This window comes from Amphiura filiformis, chromosome 5 (assembly GCF_039555335.1).
Source record: "Amphiura filiformis chromosome 5, Afil_fr2py, whole genome shotgun sequence".
Classification (NCBI taxonomy): domain Eukaryota; kingdom Metazoa; phylum Echinodermata; class Ophiuroidea; order Amphilepidida; family Amphiuridae; genus Amphiura; species Amphiura filiformis.
In genome coordinates, this window is record NC_092632.1 from 16,404,561 (window position 1) to 16,420,785 (window position 16,225).

General features: G+C 35.8%; 1 protein-coding gene across 2 annotated transcripts in view; it reads right to left on the bottom strand.

Moving 5' to 3' along the window:
* Nucleotides 1-11,752, bottom strand: part of LOC140152721 (A disintegrin and metalloproteinase with thrombospondin motifs 13-like) — a 28,815-nt gene extending 17,063 nt beyond the window's left edge. Inside the window, exons 1-7 of one of the 2 annotated variants that reach the window (XM_072175188.1) lie at nt 11,623-11,752; nt 11,453-11,516; nt 10,283-10,566; nt 5,411-5,571; nt 3,162-3,184; nt 2,608-2,792; nt 187-279 (exon numbers count right to left, since the gene is read on the bottom strand). In XM_072175188.1, coding sequence (XP_072031289.1) covers nt 187-279; nt 2,608-2,792; nt 3,162-3,184; nt 5,411-5,571; nt 10,283-10,566; nt 11,453-11,516; nt 11,623-11,742 — 930 coding nt within the window. In that variant the 5' untranslated portion in view covers nt 11,743-11,752. Of the gene's footprint in view, nt 1-186; nt 280-2,607; nt 2,793-3,161; nt 3,185-5,410; nt 5,572-6,339; nt 6,516-10,282; nt 10,567-11,452; nt 11,517-11,622 lie in introns of those variants that run through there. The other variant, XM_072175189.1, reaches the window with a different exon arrangement.
* Nucleotides 11,753-16,225: the final 4,473 nt, after the last annotated feature.

Sequence of the window (16,225 nt, forward strand, 5' to 3'; positions counted from 1 at the left end):
AATGTGTACCGTGATCCATGACATATAAAATAATTGTCCACCATTTTGACCCCTTGCTAACTGTTAATATTGCTCACTGCAGCTGCATTTCCGAAAATTTCAGATCCTGACTTGAAGTGGTTTATTGGACTAGGGTAACAGCAAAATTCTTTCAATTTGTCGGCTAACAGTATTTTGTAATCTTACCGTACCAACTTCATCGCTCTCTAAAACAATAAATCGAACGACATGGAGTCTGATGTTTTGTCCCAGGGTTGGGTCAATAAATCGCCGAGAAACCTTAAATAAAAAGAGATATAAACTGTTTTGTAATAAGTTATTTTCCTTAAGGGAAAAACACGTTTCCTATAGGTGGCCTAGAAACCTAAATGCGTTTTTTTTTTTTTTTGTTATTGTTTTTTAGTCAGGATGTAGGGCTTATGCGTGAAATTGCTTTTATCTTATAGGTTAGATGTGAATATTTGATAGTTTAAGAAAGTATAGATTGATTTTCGTGAGAAATTTATTTCAAATTACTTGCAAACAAAAGGTACCAGGAAAAAATCTTACAATTGAAACTTTTTAGCCTAACGCTATGATATCAATTTACTTTATTTTGATACTCTACGCTCGCTTTAGAATACGCAAAGAAAAACCAACAATAACAATTAAAACAAATGAAGAACAAGAGCAACAAAGCAAGATCGTATATTTAATCTGCATCCTATGCACTCCTCCATACGTCAAAAATTTAAAAAAATCTAGCCCATGTTAAGGGCTGGGGTATGAACGTTTGGACAGTATTTATTGTGGGACATTAGAGCACATCAGACATATCGAATTGCATTCTGAATACGAAGAATGTCATTCTGATATCAAATAATTTTGATTTTTTGAAATTCGCAATTTAATACACATTTTATGGCAAATCGTTAAAATTGATATTTTGATATTTAACAGTACTTGAAGTAAACTTTATAAATCTGATGATTTATACTTAAAGTGTATGTAGGTGGGATAAAAAGCCGATGATCAATTGAAAATTTTGACCTTTCGTATTGAAGATATGGATTTTTTTTTCCCAAAACACCAAAAAAAAAAGGTTTTTGGGAAAAAATCCATATCTTCAATATGAAAGGTCAAAATTTTCAATTGACCGTCGGCTTTTCCTCCCTGCTACATACACTTTAAGAATATGTCATTAGATTTATATAATTTACTTCGAGGACTGTTATATATCAAAAATTTGAAAAATATCAAATATTTATAATTTGTCATAAAATTTGTATCATATTGTGATTTTCAAAAAATGAAAATTATTTGATATCAGAAAGACATGCTTCGTATTCAGAATGCCATTCGATAGGTCTGAGGTGCTCTCATGTCCCACAAAAAATACTGTCGAAACGCAATAAACGCTCATTTTAGATCCCTTAAACTATCCCTAAAATGAACATTTATCGATCAATTAATACAAAGGAACAGACCCGCACATGATATACCGGTAACAAGGATAATCTCTCCTGTCCATCGTGTCTTAAAAAATGAGGCACTTGTCGGCTCCTATAATTATGTGTCTCTTTTTACATACTTAACATCTCAATGTCACTTCTTGAGCTGCCTTACAAGTTCGGACAAACACATAGCCAATAATTATACTGAATCTATGGCGTATTGTGCCTTCAACAGTGGGAGTTTTGGTTGAATCAAATCTGCTCATTCGTCATTACAAAAGACTTGCCTACTTGTATCCTTCACAGCCGATTTCTGTCTGTCCTAACACTCGTTGTTCGTAACAGACCATAGAGTCTGGGCGCGAGACTAAGAATATGATTGCCACGAGAAAGTCTGAACTCCGATTTTTGTCCAGGAATATTGTGGAAAGATGGTGGTTTTTTTTATACTTTATGCGAAAAATCCGCATAGAACCCCTAAGTTAATTTCAGAAAATAGAAGATTAGATTACCGTAAAAACGAAACAGTAATCTTTAGCGGCCGGGTTCTATACAATTTTTACATAGAATTTTCATCATTTTTCCAGGCTTCATTTTCACTCAATTGAAAAAAAAATTGGTCTATATACAATATAAAATAAAGATAAAAATACTATGTTGGTCATCTGTTGATTTGAATGTCTGGTTTACACGCTTGCGTCTTTGTGTAAAAAAAACCCAAGACCATAAAGTGAATCCTACAAGTAAGATAAAATGAATCATATTGTCTCCATGTACAACAACATGTCTGATGTAAAGTCGCTTTGCTCACATTTAAAGCATTAATGCGACCTTTATTATGTTTATTATATTGAGGAGCACGCAAACACGGAGAGGCTATTAGTTTGGCATCGGAGCTGTTTTTACTAAAGTCCCTCACAAGATCACCAATCCAAAATTATATGATAAGGGGCTCTACCTTAGGGGAATAAGCTGCTTTCGAAACTACATGCAATAACAAACAGACTTGAAACCCACGTTTAATGTCTATCAACCCGTTCACGCAGGGTTAAAATAATAATCTTTCATAACTAATGAGAGATGAATTATTATGTTTGTAAATTCAATATTGCACTGTTCCCTTTTATGATTTCACTTTGCTACCAATCAGTTATACGTAGCAGAACATACTTACTATATTTAGTAATGTCAAGACGTAAGATTCCAGACCTTCTTTGTGGTGTATTCTCATTTCATTGTCAGCAACTACAAGAAGCTCCATGAATTTTTGACCAACACCACTTGATTGTAGATTATCGTCTTCCATAGCAGCCTGGAGTTCTTGTGTTTTATTTAATCCTGTGTCGGGGTTTATCAAATCTGTGAGAAGAGGTCATAAAATTTTATATTCGGAAATATAAGCCGCAGTACGGACAATTGTTATCATTAATAATAGTATTATTATTACTATCGATGTTGTTAACGTAATTTTTATTATGTAAGTCCTACATAGTAAGGAAGTGTCAGGTTTTGTGTTTCTTGAGAAAGAACTGTCAAAGTAAGCGCTCAAGTTGTTAAAGTTACTAAAATTAAATTCGTTTTTTGGACATCCGGTGCATAAATTTTAAATTCTTAAATTTATAAGCATTACGTTGGCATACTATACACGCAGCAGTATCAGTCATGTCGGCATTTTTCTATTTATATTCTATTCATCACACATAAAATATTAAGCAAACGTTGATGCACCTTTTGTAGCTGCCGTAGAACAAAATTGGAGGGACAAACTTCTAACAAGCGTGCCTTGTCAGATTATAAGAACAAACTGACCTCTGTTATTCGTGCATCTAAAAAGCAGTATTACTGTAACTTACTTGATGTCCACAAACGTGATCTTAAAAAGACTTGGGGTGTCTTGAATGATCTTTTAGGTAACAGAAGGAAGAAGCCTTTGTCTGATTCTTTTGTCATTAATGGTTCTATTGTTTCCGATTCACAGCAAATTGCTGATGGTTTAAATGATTACTTTGTAAATGTTGGTCCTAATTTAGCTAGTAATATTCCTTCAACTCCCACAAAATTCAATGATTTTCTCAATTCAGTTCCATCACCTATGCACTCTCTTTTCTTATCTCCAACTGATGTTGAGGAAGTCGTTGATATTTGTTCTTCATTTAAAGCTGGTACTAGCAGTGGTTTTGATGACGTTAAACCAGACATTGTCAAGATTGTAATTGATTTCATTAAAATACCCTTATGTCATGTTTTTAATTTGTCTATCAGCTCAGGTATTGTACCAGATGAACTTAAAATTGCACGTGTCGTTCCCATTTACAAATCTGGTGATGCTACTTTATGTAACAATTATCGTCCTATATCTGTTTTACCTGTGTTTTCCAAAATTTTTGAAAGTATTATTCATAAAAGATTGTATAAATTTCTTGAATGTCATAATTTGCTTCATAATTGTCAATTTGGTTTCCGAAAAAGCTCTCCTCTTACATGGCACTCATTACCGCCTATGATAAGATTGCTACAGACCTTGATAAAAGATTACATACAATGGGCATCTTCTTGGACCTCTCGAAGGCCTTCGACACGATTGATCATCACATTCTTCTTGATAAACTTCATCATTATGGTATCAGAGGAAGTGCCTTCGAGTGGTTCAGAGTTACCTTACCAATAGAACTCAGTATGTTTGTTTAGATGAATGCAACTCATCATATCGTAATATAACATGTGGTGTGCCCCAGGGTTCAGTCTTAGGCCCTTTACTTTTTATCATTTTCCTAAATGACATTGCTTTTTCTTGTGATAAACTTGCTTTTGTAACCTATGCAGATGACACAAATGTTATTGTTTCACATGCTAACCTCCCTGATTTAATAACTATTGTTAACCAGGAATTAGATAAGCTTTCTGTGTGGTTTAAATCTAATAAGTTGTCGTTAAATGTAGACAAAACAAATTACATTATGTTTAAAAACAGGTATAGCAATCGTGTGTATAATGATTTAAATATTTTCATTGACGGGGTCAACATCTCCAGAGTTTCCCATACAAAGTTCCTTGGAGTTCTCTTAGACGAGTCTTTAACTTGGTCAAAACATACTTCAAATGTTGTTAATATTTTATCTAAGTATTGTGGTATCTTGTATCGCCTTAAAGAAGTTCTCCCTTCCAAAACATTGTTTTCATTATACAATACTCTTGTGCTTCCCCACCTATCTTATTGTAATTTAATTTGGGCAGATTCAAATAACACCAATCTCCACTCAATCCATCTAAAACAAAAAAGAATTATGAGAATCTGCTCAAATTCTCACTGGCTCGAGCATACTCCACCTTTATTTAAGAAATTTAATACTCTGACTATTTATGACATCCACAAATTGACCCTTTGTGCATTTATGCACAATTATGCTTCCAATAACCTTCCTGTTAATTTTGCCGATTATTTCATTCAAAACAGGTCCTATCACAGCTACCCCACCCGCATATCCGCATTTTATCGTCCGTATAATTTCAACACTGATTTAGCAAGAAATACAATTAGAAGACAAGGTCCTCTGATTTGGAATACAATTTTACATGAGTTAAAGAATGCCAAATCACTGTATGTATTTAAAAGAAAATATAAGTCATATCTGTTGTCATATTATCAGACTTAATTGGTTTGTTTATTTTATACCTGTAACTTATAGTTAATTTGAATTTTGCTATATGCCATCATCACTGCCTTCACCTTAGTGTTTAGTTGCACATGTCCTGTCCGGTCCTGTTCTGCACTTACCCAGTCCTGTTCCTTGTTTGTAGTTGTCATGTTTTAGTAGTTATTTAAGGTAGTAATCTATAATTATCATCATTTGTAACTTCTAGGGTGACCATACATTTCGAGCTTTGCTCTTTTTGGTCTCCCCACCAATGTTTTCTTTCATTATTTGGTTTGTATAATATTGTATGGTGAAAATAAACTGAAACTGAAACTGAAACTGAATTGTGAGTATGGGTTAATTGGCCCAAAATAAGCCGTTCGTTTATGTATGATGTGCGGGTTGCCAGCATCACGTCTAAATCGCTTTCTGTAGATTTCTGTGTGGTTTCTTGTCAGCGGAAGGATATATAGGTTATGGTCACCATAGCTTATTATTCCTGTCTAGGAATGATAAATAAAAGAAGATACAATTGTAAAAAATGACATTTTATCTTTGTCAGCTAATACATCAATATGAATATTTACATTGAATAGAAATCTAGAATCGATTTAAAAATATCATATTCGTGACACAAACATGTGGGAATTCGTCTACTCTTCATTATGAGCTATATGCTAGAAATACATGTACTGGAAGAAATTGAACCGGATAATGATGAATGTGCTTACATATTCATTTGCAGGAACGTACGCTCATTTGCAACATTAAACCAGTCATTTTCATAAGGGAAAACTTTGGATATACAGGGTGTACAAGAAAAAAATTACCGGGCAAATAAATTTGGACGTAAATCAAGAAATAGACATCAGAATCCAAAAATCCAAAATTCATCGTGTAGCCCATTTTATTTTACATATTATACGCTAATTTTACTGGAATCGGTTGACTGATTGCGGAGAAATGAGCGATTATATAACGCATGCGTTAATTCACTTCATTCCAAGTTTGAAAGAAAGATCATTCAACACAATGCGCACAAGTGAAATCCTCTTTGTTCTTTTTAAACAATCTGTTTCTTGCAAAACATTTTAATTAGGTTTTGTTCACATTTGGAAACCTGCACGATATTGAAAATGAAAGCATTTAAGATGTACTTCTGACCAATGCACGATCCTTGGTTAAGAAGATGGATGAGATGGAAACCATGCTTAAACTTGAGAATATTGATGTCGGAGTAATCACAGAGTCTTGGTTTCATCCAGAATTACCTTGCTCCATGTCGTCAATTAGTGGTTACAATCTGTTCTCCCAGTGTCGTGATACAAGTAAAGGCGGCGGCGTTGCGGTTTATGTTAGATCACACATATCTGCCATGCATATTACAGACATAACAGTCCCTGATGAACTTGAGTGTGTTTGGGTATTGCTTGAACCTCAAATGTTACCGAGGATGTCTCTGTTATAGCACTTTGTGCAGTGTACATCACCACCGACTCCCCAATCAACATCTTCTTCGGCAACACCTACTTTAATCAATGGACTTGTTACATGTTAAATATCCGGACATTAGTTTTGCAATCTTAGGTGATTTCAATAGAATGAACATTAATCTCATAACAAGATCGTACAATCTAAAACAAATTATAAATTTTCCTACTCGTGAACAAGCTATACTGGACTTGATTATGACTGACTTTAGTAAATTTTATTCAGATCCATTACCTATGTCACCTGTGGGTAAGAGTGACCACATATGCATTGTTTGGAAACCCAATCCTTCCATCACTCGCAAGCATAAAAATGCTGTCAGAGTTGTTCGCACCTTTAAAGATTCCCAAATCAGGGAGTTTGGCACCTGGATTCAAGATCATAACTGGTCTAATGTGTTTGAAGCCAATAATACGCAGGAAAAGGTGGATGCTTTTTATGAACATCTTAACAGTGCAATGGAGTCATTCTTCCCACATGTCACAGTAAAGAACCATGATAATGATAAAAGTGGACTACCCCCAATTAAAAAATTGATTCAGGAACGCCAAGCAGCCTTTCTGGCTGAAGACAAAACTCAATGGCGTCAACTTCGCAATAAAGTTCAACGTGAAATTGCTAAAGCTAAAATTAATTATCATGCTAACTCTGTCAGGAATTTACAACATAAGGACCCACGTAAATGGCACCAACAAATTAAAGTCATGACTAATGATACAAAGTCTGAGCACAACATACACGTCCCCGGTATTCAGAATTCTGATCATGTCAGTATTGCTAACTGCATCAATGAATTGTTTGTGAATGTGTCTTCCAACATCAATCCTCTGGATAACACAAAGCTTCCTTCTTATTTACCTGCTTACAACTCACCACCACAATTATATCCTTGGGATGTGTATGCTGAGCTCAGCAAGGTAAATCGGTGTAAAGCATGTGGGCCGGATGGCTTCCCTCCAAGGTTGGTTAAGGAATTTGCCTATGAGCTAAGTGTTCCCTTAACAGAGGTTTTGAACACCTCCCTCATTGAGGGAGTAGTCCCTTCTCAATGGAAGAAGGCCATTGTAGTTCCAATACCAAAAACAAACCCACCAAGCATTGAGAAGCTACGTCCTGTCTCACTTACTGACTGCTTTGCAAAAATTGGGGAGGGTTTTATATCCAAGTGGGTCTTAGAAGATGTAAGTCATAAAATTGACCACCAACAATTTGGTAATGTCAAAGGTGTGTCAACCTCACATTATTTAATTAGCATGCTTCACTTTCTTCATCAAGGTGCTGACAGGGCCAGCAACGTTGGCACAGTGGTACTCACGGATTTCTCAAAAGCATTTGACTTGATCGACCATACTCTGCTTATGGAGAAATTTATCCATATGGGGGTCCGTGAGTCTATTGTGCCATGGTTGTCTGACTTTGTCAGCAACAGACAACAGTGTGTTCGTTATAAACATGTTCTTTCTGATTACAAAACTGTAAATGGAGGTCTCCCACAAGGTACAAAACTAGGCCCAATAGGCTTTCAGATTATAGTCAATGATGCTGTATCAAGTAGTGTGCCCAAAACAAAATGTTGGAAATATGTTGATGATTTAACAATTGTTGAGAACTGTATCCATCCCCAATCCAGCCAAATTCAAGATGTTTTGGATGAATTCAGTGAATGGTCTGCCAATAACAATCTGAAACTTAACCCTTTGAAATGTCAAGCCCTGCAGGTCTGCTTTAAGAGGAATCCACCCAATAATGTTATCAAAATCAATGACATTCCTCTCAACTTTGTTTCTGAGGCAAAAATGTTGGGTATTTGGATGCAGAACAACCTCAAATGGGATAGAAACATAGCTGAAATTGTGTCCAAAACCAATCGTCGGTTGTATATGCTTAGGATTAAAGGTTTGGTTTTAATACCCAGGAATTATGTTCAGTTTATAAAGGATATGTACGACCATTACTGGAATACGCGGATGTAGTATGGCATTCCTCACTCACCACAACTCAAGATCATACTTTGGAGCAGCTGCAAAAAGAGCTTGCAAAATAGTTCTGGGCAAATTGTATGATGGTTATGATAACGCTCTTAATCTGTGCCAGCTAGACTCTCTAGCTGATAGGAGGGAGGACCATTGTCGTAAGTTGGCCGAAGGGCTTTCTTCTTCTATTCGAACCAAAGATCTCATCCCTCCTACCAGACTGGAGAGTCATGGCAGGGTCCTTCGCAATGCAAATCAAATCTCTCAACTTTATGCAAGGACCGATCGTTTCAAAAACAGCGCTATTCCATACTTTATCAATTTATTGAATAACTAAATGCACTAAACTGTTTTGCATATTCTGACTTTTTAAATATGGAAATATTGAGGCAATTTTAGCCTTTTAATGGTGTGTATTTATAATGTTTTTGAATGATGTCTTGAATAAGTGCAATATTTTATTTTCTATCAACAGCAGTTGTATTTTTCCTTGTTAATATTGATACTGTATATTTTAATGTTTAATTGTTTTTAATATTGTAAACCACTTGTAATTTGGCCTGAGGGCCACGATTTGTGTGTCAATAAAATATACTATACTATATACATGATGCTCGGTACTTGTAATTATTAGTATCTGTTTTCGTTAAGGGGGTACTACACCCCTGCCAAATGTTGTGCCTATTTTTGCATTTTTCTCAAAAATTATAGTGCATTGGGGACAAGTAAGATATGTATATTATAGGGGTAAGGACTACAACTACTGCACTGGAAATTTTATTTCAGCACAGACAATAGTTGTGGAGTTACAGTCAAAAATGAGGGAAAACCAATATTTGATCAATAAATCAATAACTACTTGCTTTGAGTTGCTGAATTTTCAGTACAGTAGTTGTAGTCCTTGCCCCTATAATATACATATCTTACTTGTTACCAATGTGCTATAATTTTTGAGAAAAATGCAAAAATAGGCACAAAATTGGCCAGGGGTGTAGTACCCCCTTAACGTTGATATTAATGTTGCATAAAGAATTATTGCATAAAGAATTCCAGCTGGCTTAAAAATTTCTCACACACATTAATGTTTTTGGAATATTTCCAAGACATTGTAATGCAAAGTTTAAATCTTTTAAAACTTCAACATTCATGTTGCATGGTATCAAAAATCACACGTAAATCTGTAAGCACGTGATCATTGTCATCTTTGAAAAGTTAGAATATAACATATTTGCACAACCTAAAGAATTAAAGTTGGAAAGTTTCCAATTGCAGAAATCACGGTTTTCTCGGATAAACTGTTATTCATCTTCAGTGAAAGCATTACTAACATAACAACGTCGGATTATAAAATAGAAAATGTGGACTAAATTTAATGAGATACACAAAGTTTAGGAAGCGGTGAGCGATTATGATAAAAGCGCCTGTTGATCAAACTTGGAATGAACTGCATTGATGCGCGTATTATGTAATTGTTAATTTCTTCGCAACCAGTCAACCGAATCAAATAAATTTTTCGCATGTGATGCAAAATAAGCTATGCGCTACATTTTCATTTTGTGATTCTGATGTCTATTTCTTGACTTACGTTCAATTTTATTGACTCGGTAATTACTCGGTAACTATTCTGGGACACCCTGTATTTGGATTAAGTAAACACCTGAAAAAGATTTCTTAAGGTGAGTAATTCTCGGCCAAGATTCGGCTTTTTGCATTATCATGTATAGATTTTTTAATGAACAGTTTGTCTTACCATTCCCGAACATTTGTTAATCGCGACAACGCTGTTATTGTGAGACAGCAATTCTCCCAAATAGTAGCATCCATGGTCTACTGGTTTAGATGAGACCCTGCCTTCCTTTCCCCATCGTTCAATGTGTAAACCAGGGCGCATGAGATACCGATTCTTGTACAAACGGCCACTATAATCTTCCCCAAAGGCGCGAAATTTAAAACCAGTGTGAAGGGGGCTACCACCAGTTGGCTGATTGGAATCCGAAGGATTGTCCCCAATGTTGACTAATTCAACGAAGGATACTGAAATACATTATGTTATTACAATATAAAATGCCACATAAATTATTTGTAAACTTTGTAATCGTCTGTACGTTTTAGTCATGCAAACAGGGGGAGAGTGGGAGACAGTAGCGTAGCCAAATAACAGTTGTAAGCATCCGCGTGAATCGACCTTCAAAAATTACCCTAAGCATGTGTCAATAAAACTAGGATTTTACACATACAAAAACATCTTAACCACCTATAATCAGGACTAATTAGTCAAGTTTCTAAATACCCCTAAACATGGATATTGGCGTTACAAAGTCATTTTTAAGATTGAGTGGGTTTAGAAACTGCTCTATATATACTGAATTCAGTGTCATCATAGTCCAACGCCGACAAGTAAGTTACAAACTACCCTATGCGAGGATCATGAGACAGAAGAGGAAACACCTTTTTTATGAATCCAAGCTATTTGATACCCTAGCGCAGATTCCGAGAGTTTTGCTTTTCAAAATCACCAATAATCTGCGTTTTATTCACGCGGATGCTTACAGGTATTCCCAAGTCCCAAACCACCCCTTCACTAGGGGGCGACGTCCCCGGCCCGACAGTTCGTCGGATTATTTATACGACAAGTTGATATATTTCGCCATTATGCCAATCGTAAGAACCATCTGATATATGGTCTGCTTAAAACCGAACTTTCTTCAACTTTTGATACACGCGCACATTTCTCGGCATAAAGTATGAATAATAAGCCTAAAGTATTTCTGATGCGGGTCAGCGGCGAGCGACTTGTAAATTTTGGAGGACACCCTGTCAAAATCTTTAGGCCGTCGTGATATTTCCCTCTGTTCTCTGACACCCGACAGACAAGACAGACATAGATAGATGCATACAGTATGATAGTCAATATACTTACAATCTTCAAAAGGAACTGTTCCATAATTTGTACGTAAATCCTCCTCGTTCATCAAGCCATCGTGCTACAAAAAGATTAGAATTTTAGTAATGCTTATTATTTAAAAAAGGAAAAAAAATATCATAGCTAACGAGCTAAACGATGCATGGAAATACTAGATGTATTCTTACCACAGGATGAATACCATGCGACACCTTCAAAAGCGATAACAATGTCAGAAGTATGAGCTGAAATGATAACGACATCTTTAGGTAAAATCCGGGGATAAAATTATGATGAATATACTGCATAAAAACCTTTTATAAGTCTACAGTAATAATGAACTCAAATATAATCATAAGACAGGATACCTATATGGTAATACTTTCAAGGGCAACGGAAAATCTATTGTAAACATTTTACCGATTTCAATAATATCCCATCATGCACCTCTCCGGATACTCACTGCACAGAATACAACGTAAACATTGGATTAATTACCTGTATTATTTACACGTGACAACTCGTAAGGAAAAGAAGCTGATGGGATGGAGAATAAAATCTACTATACAATCGAAGAAATAGGATCTTGATATCCGTTTAATACAGTGAACCAGATTTTGAAAGTTCAAAGGCACTTTAAATCGTGTCACATAATATACCCATATACTAAACCTCTTAAAAAAGTTTAGAAAGTTTTTCAAGCATCTATATCTCAGATTATTTGTGAAATGTTCATATTGTGTTGCATATCAATGGATAGCTACTTTATTCCCTTTATAATGACACCACATTTGAAATAATCACCTTTTTTTACGCCTGCGAACACGTCTTGTGAATGTAGTGGGGTCTCATACCGAATGTGCCAAATTGAACATTAATCTGTACAGCAAGCCGCAATTCCATATTTTCACAATCTGAGACCTAATGCAATCGTCCAAGATAACAACGCTCGCCCCCACAGAGCAAGGGTAGTCAACGACTACATACACTCATAGAAATGACTTGTTCGCCTTGTTGGCGCAATTCAAAAGGAGTAAGTTTGGACAACTCAAAAATAGTGTAAAAGTTGCCAAAACAAAATTCATTTTAGTTATCCGACCTTAAAAATGCTGAAAAAGCTCAAAAGTTCCGTCAACTAATCAACTTTGTTGGCATTACTTAAAAGTTGATGTAAGTCGTTGCGTCAACATTTTAAGTAATGCCAACTTCTGAATTCAAGTTCAGGGAAATTAGAAAAATAAACAAGGTTCAAAGAACCAATTTGTTGAGTTATTGTAACTCAACATGTAAGTTGATGTAACTCGTTCATATTAAGTTACTGGTTTTTTGTAATCAGTGCAAAATTTTGTATACTATAGCACACCTCTAGAAAATTATGCTAACCTAGTTTCATTTTCTGAGTTGTAACAACTCAATAAAGTAAGTGCAAATGAGTGCGACCAACATAATGATATCGAGTCAGCGTTACTCAAAATTGTACGCGTTGGCATTACTCGGAAAGTTGACGCAACGACTTACATCAACTTACTGAGTAATGCCAACGAACAATTTCTATGAGTGTACAGAATATGGGAGTAGAGAGAATGGAATGCCCTGCTATCAGTCCAGACCTCAGAGACCAGCTTGGTCGTGTTGTGCGTGCCAGAGTATAGTCCTAGTCAATGCAACCACATTGAATGACCTGCGACGAATCCTGGTTGAACAATGTAACGCCATTCCATAGCAGTCATAGCAGGCTGGTGAGCAGACTGGTGAGCAGCATGAGGAGAAGGTGCCTCAGTGCCTGGCTGTTGTGGCTACGTATAGTTTTTCCACCCACTATTGAGGTTATTGACTAATATTGTTTGAGCACAGAATAATGGTCAATTTGGCACATTCTGGTAAAGGAGACGATCCTGTATAAACAATGATCGGAGTGCCCATCTCTCTTTCATTGGCGATTGGGCCAGACCCCTCCATGTAATATTGCTATAGGGGGATCGCTACACATCGAGTCTGTTACCTTCCCAGCATTTAAAAATGCCGGTACCCATTTATACACACATGGGTGGAGAGGTAAAGTGCCTTATTTATTGCTTAAGATTATGAGTCTCAGCCCGTTCCGCTCGTCATCGTGATTCCTTTTTTCTGTTTAAGACCCCACTACATTCACAAGACGTGTACTCAGCCGTAAAAAAGTGCTTGTTTCAAATGTGATGTCATTATAAAGAGAAATAACGTAGATATTCATAGATATGCAACATGATATGAACATGTCACAAAAATTCTGAGATATAGATGCTTGAAAAAACTTTCCAAACTTTTGTTAAGAGGTTTATTTTGGAGCACTTTGTAATGTATGTGTCTGTCCAATGAGGTCATCGCTCAAAAAAAAAGTTTGGACCTGTCGACTTTAGTGAGAAAGTATGATACAGCTTTCCGTAATGGATCACTCCATATGAAATCGAGGAGGTGCCCCACCAGACCCCCTCAGATTTGCTTTATATTTTAGTCATATGTTGTACCTGTAAAAATATTAAAAACCTGCAAATTTGAGGTCTGTAGCTCTTACGGATTTTTTGTGGTAGCCATTTAAAGTTGAAGTAGGGGGTCTAAATTTGGACCCAAAAGTTGTCCTTTAAATAAATTTCATCTTTGGGAGTCTCTGCCTTCTTTATAAAAAAAGAAAGAGAGGTCTGAAACTTTGTATACACACTAACTGCCCAATTTGTCACAAAATAAAAAATATAAAATTTCTGTAATTGCGCGTTGTGTCACGGGGTCATTAAATATGCAAGAAAAAATGTAATGTTTTGTAAACTGGCAAGTTTAGCCCCCGTTATCACTGATGCTATATATAAGATAAATACAATGCATTGCCCAAAGTTGACAATTTTCTTAAGATTGCATGTACTGCAAATGTGCCGAATTTGGAAGGCTTAAAAGTCAAATTGGCCCCAATATTGAAAATAAAATGGAAATAAAAGTAACTAGGGCCAATAACTAAGCATCTAGTCATTTATTTTCAATATTGTGGCCATTTTGACTTTTAAACCTTCCGAATTCGGCACTTTTGCAGAACATGCAATCATAAGAAAATGGTCAACTTTGTGTTTGTCGTTTTATATGAAGTCAACCTATAAAATTACTGGGATTGAGCAAAGTTATATTTAAGACTAGTAGTCATATAAAAGTGATGTTTTATAAATTTTGATTTTTAAACATCGACTTTGGGCCCCCTGGAAATGGTGAATTTGCATTCATTTTCATGGGCGCTGTTCGAAATGTAAATGAGTTGTGACCTCAATTGTTTGGATATGCATTGTATTTGTCCTATATATCGCATCAGTGACAACAAAAAGCAATTAATCTGACAAAAACAAAACATTACATTTTTTTGAATATTTAATGACCCCGTGACACAACGCGCAATTACAGATATTTATTTTTTTCCTTGTTGACAAATTGGGCATGCAATTAGTGTGTATACAATGTTCTCTCTCTCTCTCTCTCTCTCTCTCTCTCTCTCTCTCTCTCTCTCTCTCTCTCTCTCTCTCTCTCTTTATTAGGAAGGTATAGATCCCCTACTCCAACTTTAAATGCTACCATAGAAAATCTGTATATATTGAAAATAAAATGGAAATAAAAGTAAATAGGGCCAATAACTACTCATCTAATCATTTATTTTCAATATTGTGGCCAATTTGACTTTGAAGCCTTCCGAATTCGGCACATTTGCACTACATGCAATCATAAGAAAATGGTCAACTTTGGGCTTGTCATTTTATATGAAGTCAACCTATACAATTACTGTGACTTAGCAAAGTTGTAATTTAAGACTAGTAGTTATATAAAAGTGATGTTTTATAAATTTTGAAGGTGGACCACATCGACTTTGGGCTCCCTGAAAATGTTGAATTTGCAATAAATTTCATCTTCGTGAGGGTGCTGTTCGAAATGTAAATGAGTTGTGCCCCCAACTTTTTGGATATGCATTGTATTTATCCTATATATAGCATCAGTGACAACAAAAAATAATTAATCTGAAAAAAAATGTGAATTTAGGGGGCCTAAACTTGCCAGTTTACAAAACATTATATTTTTTCTTGCATATTTAATGACCCCGTGACACAACGCGCAATTACAGAAAATTTTTATTTTTATTTTTTGACAAATTGGGCATGCAGTTAGTGTGTATACAAAGTTTCAGACCTCTCTCTCTCTCATTTTATAAAGAAGACACAGACTCTCAAATATGAAATTTATTTAAAGGGCAACTTTTGGGTCCAAATTTAGACACCCCTACTCCAATTTTAAATGACTGCCACAGAAAATCCGTAAGAGCTACAGACCTCAAATTTGCAGGTTTTTAATATTTTTACATGTACAACATATGACAAAAATATAAAGCAAATCTGAGGGGGTCAGGTGGGCACCTCCTTGATTTCATATGGAGTGACCCTAATGCAATGTGAAACTATGCTATAGTCACGGTAAAGTGGTTGTGTACCCTATTAAGTGGAACACCTTCTCATAATGCATTGACTGTACCCTGTAATGGAAAGCATAACACATTGCCTGAAAGTTTGGACCTGTCTACTTAATAGTGTATATCACGTTACTTCATAGGAAGTTGCTCCGATCGGGCTGTAACTCGGGGAAAACAATCCCCGGCACCGCAACGGTCATCTGAGGTCAGGTCAAATTCAAAGATGCTCCGATTGGGCTGTAACCTCAGGAAATAATTATGATCCCTGACACTTTGGATGGAAGTATGAAACCGCAAACGTCATTTGAGGTCAAAGGTCATGT